The 10,611-nt window shown below is 38.3% G+C and overlaps 1 protein-coding gene across 1 annotated transcript; it reads right to left on the bottom strand.

The window, feature by feature from the left end:
- Positions 1–197: 197 nt before the first annotated feature.
- On the bottom strand, positions 198–10,541 carry EIF2S1 (eukaryotic translation initiation factor 2 subunit alpha). The gene is made up of 8 exons (XM_062577837.1): positions 10,426–10,541; positions 8,199–8,440; positions 7,072–7,151; positions 6,141–6,292; positions 3,626–3,732; positions 1,780–1,877; positions 1,039–1,182; positions 198–745 (listed from the first exon to the last, which is right to left on the bottom strand). Exons 2-8 carry the CDS (start codon positions 8,437–8,439, stop codon positions 620–622), a joined length of 948 nt encoding a protein of 315 aa, XP_062433821.1. The 5' UTR covers position 8,440; positions 10,426–10,541; the 3' UTR covers positions 198–619.
- Between the last annotated feature and the right edge of the window lie 70 nt (positions 10,542–10,611).

Here is a 10,611-nt window from a genome sequence, read left to right as displayed (position 1 = left end):
CAGATACAAAGAAAACTGTCTTTTAAACAAGTCTGCATTTACAAACCTGCAAGGAAAACATCGTTCCACTCATTCTTGCCTCGATTTAAAACAAAAAAGCCCCTTCCATCTTAAAAGCAAATCACCCACTAAATTATACTCTACCAGGTTTTATATCCACACTACTCCATGTGACAAGAATGAAAAAAAGCCTGAAGTTACATAGCCAAGAAATTTATTGAATATTTGCTTGAATACATTCTGTATAGAACTGTTCTACTTGCCTGGTTTCGGTGGTTCTAGAAAAGCTCACTGACAGATGCACTGAGCTGTAATCACCAATTCTTAATATGAAAGTGTTAAGTATGGGTCTGTGGCCCCTCTCTGGCCTTGAGTTTTGAGTCTTGAATGCAGCTAGGCACCTTCCTTTTGAAGGATTCAATTTGTGTAAGTTGCTGCATAAGAGCAAGTGTTATTTAGGAGAGAATTTCATGTATTGTTCTTTTTTTAAAAACAGTAAAATACTTTAAGTATTTGCTTTTGAAGTTTTCAATACTGGAAGCATTTGGTCCAGGGTGTTTTCAATGGGGTGTCTAATTTTTTTTCATATGCTCTGTCTCTTCTAAATATTCCAGAACATTTAGTCTTCAGTTTTGGCTTCCATTTCCTCAGCATCATCATCTCCATCCACTTCAGCATTTTCCCTCTCCAGCCTCTCCAACTGCCTTGCAAGCTCAGTTTCATCTGTATCAGTAACCACCTTTGGCTGAAAAAAACAGAACATATGGTAAAGTCATTAAGAAACATTATATAGGATCAGAGCAACCAACTATTTTTCTTTTTCCAACCTAAAAATAAAGAGCAAGAAGTCATACAATAAAAATAGGAAAATTAGAAGGTTTGGCCATTTGTTTACTTAAAGAGAAGTTCAGGTTTAATATTTAGTTTCATAATATTTTTTGCTAAAATGCTTTCTAGCACTACTGATCTCGCTCTACTCTAAAACTTCTGAGGGAGAAAAAAACAAAAAATATTTTTTAGGATGCAATATGTTCTTACTTCCATCTGCACATTAAAGACTCCTCTCTTCTCCTCAATTTTTTCTTTAATGACAGCCATGGCTTGATTCAAAACAGACAGTCCTTCGGTTCTCTCCAGTGTTGTAGTAGTCATCACATAACGAGGAGGAGCTATTAGATTAATCTATCACATTGTAGGGAGAAAAACAAACCAAAACAGCAAACTCAGTAACAAAAAGCAAAAAGAAAAAATATCACATAAGAGCAAAGTGAGCAATGCTGTTCTAAGTGTATAATCCAGAAATAAACATTTTGTCATTATAAAAGTCCTTTCTAGAAGCATAAAGAGACTGAAATGACAGAAGTATGCAGTCCATTAGATTTCCCACACTAAAAAGTTATTTTTATATAGTCTATATATATATTTAGAAAGGTGTTGAAGTATAGAAAATGTTCACCTTGCAGATCAGTAAAGCAGCCCATTACATAATTTTGCAAAGAATTATAATGGCTGTGACTATCATTACATGTTTTTCCAAGACAATTGGATAAGTAAACTTCTGCAGTTGAACAGAATAAATACAACTTCTTGAACTTCGGAAGCCACAGTTGAGTCATAGTAACAGCTGTCATCACATAGTTGGAATGAAGTGTTATATGCATGCTATAGAGAAGAACGACTTCCTGCTACTTGACTATCGCAGTTACCACTGCAAGCTTCTATTAACTAAGGACATCAGAAAACTTTGCTTTTGGTTTCACTATCAAGATGGACACTTACTTTAATGGGCATGTTCTCCGTGGAACAGTTCAAGCCTGCTCTCAAAGCTTCTTTCACTGCGTCTATGCCTTCATAACCATAACATGCAACCTCAATGTCTAAGACAGACAAATATAAATAATAAAACTCAAAAATTCAAAGTTATCAAAGGCTGTATAAACTTTAAAGCTTTTTATAGTTAAGCTTTAATAAAGCTTTTAACCACAAATGTTTATCTACAAGAACAGCTTCAGTACCTTCCAGAGCTGCAGAAGTACTCCAATTTCCTAATTTGTAAGCTAAGGAAAAAAATCTTCATAAATTCTCTAAATGTATAACATTTTACATAGTGCTTTGAAAATCCAAGATATGAAATTATACACTATATATACTCCTCCTTCCCATCTCTCAATAAATTCAATAGGAATAAGTTTTATTTTTACATGAAGATCAAGACATAAAAAGCAATAAACAGCAGAGAAAATGAAAGATCTTTTCAGAAAATGAAGTTTGGGAAAGTGCGCAACTACAAATTCAAGGAATTCTATCAACCTTTATATCACAGGCATCACCTTAGGAGCCTTTTTTTTGTGAGGGACAGAGTAGAAGTTTTATTTATATATATAGTTAAAATAATTTTCTATATTTTTGTAGGTTTTTGAAAGTGAGGACAGAGACTCACACTGCTGGTCATGTGTTACTTCCTGATTACCTTCCAGTTTTCAGTTATCACAAGTAAATTTATAAAAAAGTAAGTATCCTATCAGCCTTGTGATAAGGCTATAAACCAAAAGAAAATTTTTCTATCTACTCTGAAGACAAAATTAAAACCAACTTAGACAACTAGAATAAAATAGGCAAGATACAGTTACTTGAAGGGCAGCCTATTCTTTTACTTAGTGTATTTTCACAATTAAGTGACATTCGTTTTAGCAATTTCATTCTGCACAGCAGTCAAATTCTATTTCCATATTTGAAATCTATTTTAACTGATATGGTGAACTAAAGTAATAGACAGAAGCATTTTAATTACCTTACTTTTTTGCACTCTGTTCTTCACTTCCCTGTCATGCGGATATAGATTATCTTTCCTTCCCTCCACAGTAAAGACCAGTACTAATGCTCATCAATATGCACTTACCGAGAAAGGGCAATTTCTTATTCTAGTTACAAACATGACTCTACTATTTTGATTATCTGTTTGATGGCAAGTGTGCTTTTAAGCCTGTTCAGTTATATAGCTGTAAGAGCAGACTTACATTTAAAAAGTACACTTTCTTAAGTAGTACAAACATTCACACTATTTCTGTGCCCATACTGTGCTAGCAAGAGATAAAATCGTTCAAACTATATGAATACATTAGCGAGGTACCAGGCTCGAGCTAATTTATCTTGCTGAATGTTTTGCAATCAACCAGCTGGCAATACATCCAGAGCAAACTCAGAATTATTTTCACTCATTAATGTGGACACACTCCTAGCCATACCACAGACCAATCATCCTGTCAGGGAATTAAAGAATTCAATACTTTGTTGTGGATTCAGTAATAGCTATGAAATATTTATACTGCTTGCATATCAATGCAATATGATAGACTGCATTATCTGTTATGCCAACTACTTTGTGTCCCAAGGAACCTGCAACTAGAGAGGGAAAAAAAAAGCCAAACAGCTTTGGACTTTGAGAGAGAACCCTTACAAGCATTTTGCAAGCAATCCCTTGATTAAGATGTCTCCATTCTGAAAGAGCAGTTTCATTCTACACCACTAACCATACGTTTTAGGCAAGTTTATAGTTTACAAGATACAGTAACTACAGTAACATTAGTGCCAAGGTCTGTTAAATGAATACCCAAAAAGAACTCACCAGCTCGGATTTTGACTGCTTGTGGTGTCAGACGCCTGTTAATATTGTCAATCAACACACGCCTTTCTTCCTCTGTTAGATCTAGGCTATCCAAGATCGCAGGGTCTCTGAGCCAAACAAAGTAATGTTACAGAAGTTGTAGAAAAATGGAGTAAGTAGTAACGTTAAGTTGTGGTACGATTTCAATATTTTTATGCATAATGCTAGAGATTTACTAGGCAATAAAACAGAGATGTTTCTTAAGAGAGTCCATTTAAACACCAGAAGAGACATCTATTTTCAAAACATTTTTCCATTTATCAAAGCAAACAGTTCACGTAGTCTGTTCTTGGAATAAACAGTATAAATGACTTAAAAAAAGAAATCAAAAGATGGAATAAGCTCTGTCCAGCTCTATACGTAAATTATAGGTAGAGTGAGAAATGTATCTAGTTGTTTGATGTTTCATTCAAAGTGAAGATAAAGCCCACGCTTCATGAAAGAGAATCCACAACAGATTTGTTTTTTTTTTTTTTTTGAATTATTTTAGCGTTTTACTCACAGGCACAATTTTTGTCTTTCTATAAAATAACCTATACTCATTCCATGTTACTCTTTACTCCTTTTTAACAGTACACAGACAGACCACAGACAGACTTGCATCAGCTGGCTACATTCCTAGCTAAAGGACAAAGGTTTTTCAGATCACAAGCTAATAGTTTCAAATCCAGGGATCTGAATTTGATCAGCTGTTTAAGCAAAGAAAAAAGCTCCTCACAAAAGGTTTCCCTGTTAGCCCTGTAGCTGGTATTTTCAGCCTTGCCTGAGCAAAAGTTTCTCATACTCTGTTGCCCAGGAGAAGAAATGTTCTCATTACATTTTTCGGTTCTCTGAAATGTGACACCAGACCACCTATGCTACATTAACCTATGCTACATGCAAACATTAACCAAAACACCTCAAAAAACAGAGGAACTTTTGGAGATTTGTCTTTGCTACTAATAAAACATCATCTTTTGCAATTTCATATACTGAACGTAGATAGTACAAAGGACAAACAAACATACAGAACCCACTTATATGGCAGAGATGTTTGATTTATTGGACACACAAGTTCCGTTTCTTTATTTACAATCTATTCTGTTTAGCCTTCCAATTACAATTTTTGTGACCCACAGTAGGCCTTCAACAAGTAGATCCTGAATGTGAAATATTTTACTTAGAGTGTAAATATATTTTAAGATTTCACCACATGATCTTGCTGTGTGAAACCCCAAAATACTAAGCCTCAATAGTAAGAAAAGAAACAGCAAGTCAAAGTCTTAATTACCAGAGGGCATGCTATACCTTCAGCAGGAATTTCAGGAAGCTTATGAAAGCACATAGCTCTGCTCACTCTCAGTAGCTTTACACAACAGCACAACAGGAATAAATAAAAATGCTGGCCATTGTCAGAAATCTTAAGGCATTATTGATGGAATGTATTTTCGAAACAGCTAGCCTTAAATTTTTATACTCCAATCTGAAGAGCAAATGAGTAACAAATGGGTTGTGTGTCCAGTATCTCTTTTGAATTAGAAGATTAAATAGTTGATATAAGTACAGCTTTTGTCCTTTAGTATATAGTAGTTTAACTAAATATTTACCAGTTATAGAATGATCTGGAATTATTTCTGCAGTCGTGTGCCCAGATTTGCCCTTTATTGCTAAGTTTACTTTCATTAGAAGGGAATTACTCTTCTATGGAAGAGAATACAATCAGTGTAAATGAGGATGCAGTAAGTTTCTCTTCCCAAAACAAATAATTTTAACCTAATCAAAAAATGCTACTAATGGCCCTAGTTCTTAATCCACTGCCACCTAGTGTTAAGACTGAAGTTCATCTCTTACAGGTTTATGTACTATAAAAGAGTAAAATTAGAAAATTTGAGCATGCTATTTCTGGATTGTCAATTCAACTTCTCACGAAAGAATCTTTAGAGGGAAAGCAAATGGCTTAATAATTCTGAAAGCAAACTAAAATACCAGACTTCATAAGCAGTTCAAAACAACCCATTTCAGTGCACAATTTCCAAAACCTTCTGCTAATAATTCCTTTTCTAAGCTCATAATCCCACTTCCATTCTTTAAATTTGGAAGAGTTGGTTAGAGAAGTAACAAGCCAACTTGTGATAGCCTTTAGAAAAGAAAGATTCAGCTGGTAGCAGTGGAAGAGTGACAGTCAGCTGTGGGTAGAAATATCTTCAGGCATAGAATTAGATCTGCATGAGAATATCTGCTTAGGATTAAGAACAGGCAAATTCTGACAGAGAAACCAAGGTCAGTGCCTCTTCTTTTCTGAAGAATGCCACTTGAACAGTCAGAGAAATCTACAATAAGCAACTGGAGGGCTGAAATAGAGCTTGACTTGGCTTAGTTGATCAGTATATCCTTCATAATGACTTTGAAAAAATGAACATTATGATGGATCTAGTCCAGGAAGTATTTCTCTGCAATTATGAAGTAAATTTCTAGGGGGGAAAAAAAAAGTCCTTACGAGACTGCATGCTTGAATGCATCATAAGCACCATATCCTGGTCTTTTGTACTTGTCATCAAATACCCAGGCAGTTCTCTGGAACAGACTCTCAAGCTGCTCATCTTTAGTGTATTCTAGGACCTCAGCAACATGTCGAAGAATGCTGTAAACCTTGAACATAAACAGATTAAGAAATAAATAAGGAGAAATAAGGATGTCTTTTTCCAACTGTACACTCACGTAATGACTTATTTTCACTATGAGCTTGTACAGCACACAATTGAGTCCTTCAGACTGAAGTTCGAAACCAAAACTGTTAATTCAGAGAGACAACAATAAACAGGAAAAAAAGTATAAGTGTTTTGATTCTAAATACTGTAGGATGCTGCAATATAGTCTTCTAAATTTAGCAATAAATTACATACTTTGTAAGCTCCTAGAACTCGGTATCAAACACACTGCATTAACCTGAACCTTTACTGCACACTATGAAAATAAAATTACTCTCTCAAGAAGAATGAAGTAGAAAATTATATCAAACTGTTAGACACAGTATTTTATTGTATAGAAATAAAAAAGTTAGAATCAAAGTAATACTCAATGGCAAATATTTCTCTCAGGAGCGTAAGAGCACATTGACTGTAAGTTTTTTCAATGAAGTTTGTCCATAGCATGCTAAACCAGCACCTGTTTTGCATCTCTGATCACTAAAATATCAGCCTTTACACAAATTTTCAGTTGGCAACTCATCTATCCAGTAATCAAGAAGCAGCTTACCAGAGCATTCATGGACAGATGAACTGATTATATATTTGCATGGGTAAAGGAATATCAAAGCATGCCTGATAAGTGAGAGCAGTATTTTCATATTAACTTATGTCTGTGCATTTTTGTTGTTTAAGAAAGCAACTGAGCAACACACAATGCCTGAAGATAGCCAACCAACTTACAGTCTTTGATTTTGTGAATTTGTCTTCACATTTGATTGCCTCCTCTGGAGAAACTCTTCTTTTTGACAAGTCAATATAACCTATCAGAAGAAAAAATGTTTTGAAAGTGTCAGATGACACAAACTTTAAATAATGAGCATTATAATGGAGCTCACAGTCCATCCTGTGCCCTGAGGCTTCAGCTCTGATTATAAAATGGATGGCAGTTATGTAACAATCATACAATATGCATACTTTAGAAAGTCAGAAGTTGAGATTGTGCATGCAACCGTAAGTTTGTCTTTTCCTATCTTCTGAATATTTGAGTCTTTGACTTTAATATATAGCATGCCATTGTTTTAGGATACTGTTTAGTGCCATCTTTAAAAATTGTATCCTCCTTCTTTATGCTTCTTTCTCTTGGAGTATTTAGACCTCTGGATTTATTTATTTTTTTTTTTTGTTATTTCAAGAATAGATTTTTTTCCACTACTTCAGAGAGGTCTCATTCTTCTTTCCAGCTAAGACTTGGGAAAGCTACACAGGTATTAAAAAAAAAAAAAACTACTTCACTCTGGTTTGTTGATTAAACATTGACTTTAAAATGTTGAGGACCCATTTAAATCTTTACTGGTGTGACTAATCTTCATTAATCTGACTCTCAAAGTATACACAGAAGAACACAGAATCATAGAACCAGTAAGGTTGGAAGGGACCTCTGGAGATCATCTAGTCCAACCTCCCCGCTCAGCAGGGTTAGACACGGTTGCATCCAGGCGGGCCTTGAAGATCTCCAGAGAAGGAGACTCCACAATCTCTCTGGGCAACCTGGTCCAGTGCTCCGTCACTCTCACAGGGAAGAAATTCCCCCTCACGGTCAGGCAGAACTTCCTGTGCTTCAGTTTCTGCCCATTGCCTCTTGTCCTGTCACACGGGACAACAGAAAAGAGTTTGTCCCCGTCCCCTTGACACCCTCCCTTCAGGTACATTCACAATCAGATGGCATAATCTGGTAATAGAACATAATCTATGATCTATTTTGAGTACCTTTAACAAAAACTCCCAGAAAAGAATATTGAGCTACTCCGTTTATTTGCATTTCTCCTTATGATTTCGAGCTTAATATTGCCCATAATATCCCAAAATACCTTTTTCTTTGTCAACCCTTATGACCACAACGCATTCATTCCTCCCAATGCGGATGAGTTTGTTTATGGAACGGATACGTCTTCTGGATAGCTCACTAAGAAGGATCATGCCTTCAATGTTGTTGTATTCCAACAGGCTGACATAAGCTCCCATTTCAGCAATAGACCGAACATTGACCATCACTACATCTTCCACCTCTGGAAATTTATGCTGGTAGAATCTACAGCTTAGTCCTGGCATTCTGTAATTTGCATAAAAAGAAACAAAGATGACTTATTTCATGGTACACTACTGATCTCTCCCACAAATGTAGTAAAACACAGCATGAACTTTTGACAATAAAGAACAACACTGAACTCTTTGGAGGAAGAAACTGCAAGTCACTTTAGGAAAAAGCTTTCAGAATTAGGCTTTCATAAACATTAAAATACTAAAGCTAATTTATCTGAGCATTATCACAGGTTTTGCTAAGATGATCACCTTTTGCATCAAAGTAAAAAAAATCCTGCTACCTAGTTATTATTATCCACTTTAAGTCATATGATACGTATTGCACAATACAGAAGAGACTTCATGTGGTGGAAAGGAGGTACAGCACTCTTTTCACCAAATTCATAATACTACATAAAAATGTGATTCACATTTCAACAACAGGAGCACACAGCAGAGTTAACAAGAAATCAGCAGTGCTAACAAAGGTATCTGGAAGCTATCACAAGACAGCATACGAAATATTGAGAAAATAATAAAAAGCTTCAGTAGTACCAAGAAGGAAGAGATTCTTATCTATTTCTATACTCTAGAAAATGATATTCTAAACTTAGCTTAAAATATTTGGAATAATTCTCTACAAAAAGAGGCTTACAGCTCCAGAGGCCACTTTTCAGAGGTCAAAGGATGCAAAGAAACAGACAGAATGAACCAGCCCACTATGAATGAAACATTGAACAGAGAACATCTCTGGAAAAACAAAAGCAAACAACAAACAAAAAAGCAAAGCAAAGCAAAACAACCCCCCCACACACACACTCCAACATACATCTAGTTAGGATGAAAAAATCCTGAAAAACAAAATAGGATTCTTTCATTTTATATTCAAAAAAGATGAATGACTAATACTTCATAAACATGCAGTGATAAGAAGAAATGCACACTAAACTGCACAGTTTTGTAGTAAACTGTTTCATTTTCCTGATGACAGCAATCCACATATTCATCACTGCTAACCAGATTATCCTGATTGCTTTTGTCTATGCGTAGAAGTTTGATACAAAAGTTTAAGCTCACTCTAGATTTAACAGTCTATAATACCAAGTCAAACATGTTACTCCTCCAAAATATTTAATTCCCACTTCAAAGTTTTACTCCTGATCTTTACAGCAGTGCTAGTGCATTCCATCTATATGAGAATTCAAGGAAGATGGTAATGCCAACTGCTACACAAACACGGCTGCATAATTTTGAAGACTTGCTGTCATTGGTCGCTAACTTTGAGAAAGGAGGACGTACAAACTAGTAAAGCGATTGTGAAAACACTCCTCTAAAGGTTTCACGTAACTTCACACAATCTTAAATGCAACAGAGAACTCCAAGATTAAAAATACACTAGCTTTCTAGTGCAATTCGGATTAATCCTCTATGTCCATGTGGGAGACAGAGCGGAGATACGGCATAAAGCAGCAACCCCCCACTGTGGTGGGCAAGACGGGCAAACACGACTCTGCACACGCAGCGCTTCACCGCTCGCGCCCTGGTCGCCAGCCATTTCCGCCGGCCTCCCGCGGGAGGGGCCTCAGCGACCGCACACGACCCGCAGCCCCAAGACAGGAGACGCTCGAAACGCAGGGGTAAAGGTTTAAACTCCCACTGCCACGGAACGACCGCCCAGGCCCCTGCAACGGACGGCGAGGACAGACTAACTTCTGCCCGAAACTCCTCCGCGGCGGCGGCGCGCCTCGAGCCGGTGCCTAAGCCAGGGCCGCGAGGCGGGAGGGAGGCGGCCCCCAAGGCGGCCGAGAGCCCCCGAGGGCGCAGGGGCGACTCCGCGCCGGCCGGCCGGGCGAGACGCGGCGCCAGGGCCCCGCCGCTGCCACCGCCCCCCAGCGCCGGGCCCAGCCGCCAGCCGCGCCGGGCCGGGCCGGGCCGGGCCGCGCCGGGGCCCCCCAGGGCCCGGGCCGGACGCTGAGTCGGCGGCACGACGCGAGCGGCGCCGGGGCTCGCCGTTACCTGGCAACGGCCGGGGGTTCCCGCTGTCCGCTCGCGCTCCCGGGTCCCGCGCTGGCCCCGCTCCTGCCTCAGCGTGCACCGGCCCCTGCCGCCGCGCAGCCGCCAGCCCAGCCCGCCCCGCCCCTTCTCGCGAGATTTCCTCGCCCCGCCCCGCCGCACTTCTTCTCGCGAGACGGGCCGGCCCCG

Source organism: Rhea pennata, chromosome 5, assembly GCF_028389875.1.
Source record: "Rhea pennata isolate bPtePen1 chromosome 5, bPtePen1.pri, whole genome shotgun sequence".
NCBI lineage: Eukaryota > Metazoa > Chordata > Aves > Rheiformes > Rheidae > Rhea > Rhea pennata.
Note: the sequence above shows the minus strand (reverse complement) of the source record. Positions and strands in the feature narration are given on the sequence as shown.

Excerpts from the sequence above, each read along its gene's own strand:
- EIF2S1 (XM_062577837.1), bottom strand. The coding sequence starts at position 8,439 with ATGCCAGGACTAAGCTGTAGATTCTACCAGCATAAATTTCCAGAGGTG. Across the intron at positions 6,293-7,071 it reads AATTCACAAAATCAAAGACT|GTTTACAGCATTCTTCGACA; the intron begins GTAAGTTGGTTG and ends TTTATGTTCAAG. Across the intron at positions 1,878-3,625 it reads AGCAGTCAAAATCCGAGCTG|ACATTGAGGTTGCATGTTAT; the intron begins GTGAGTTCTTTT and ends TGTCTGTCTTAG.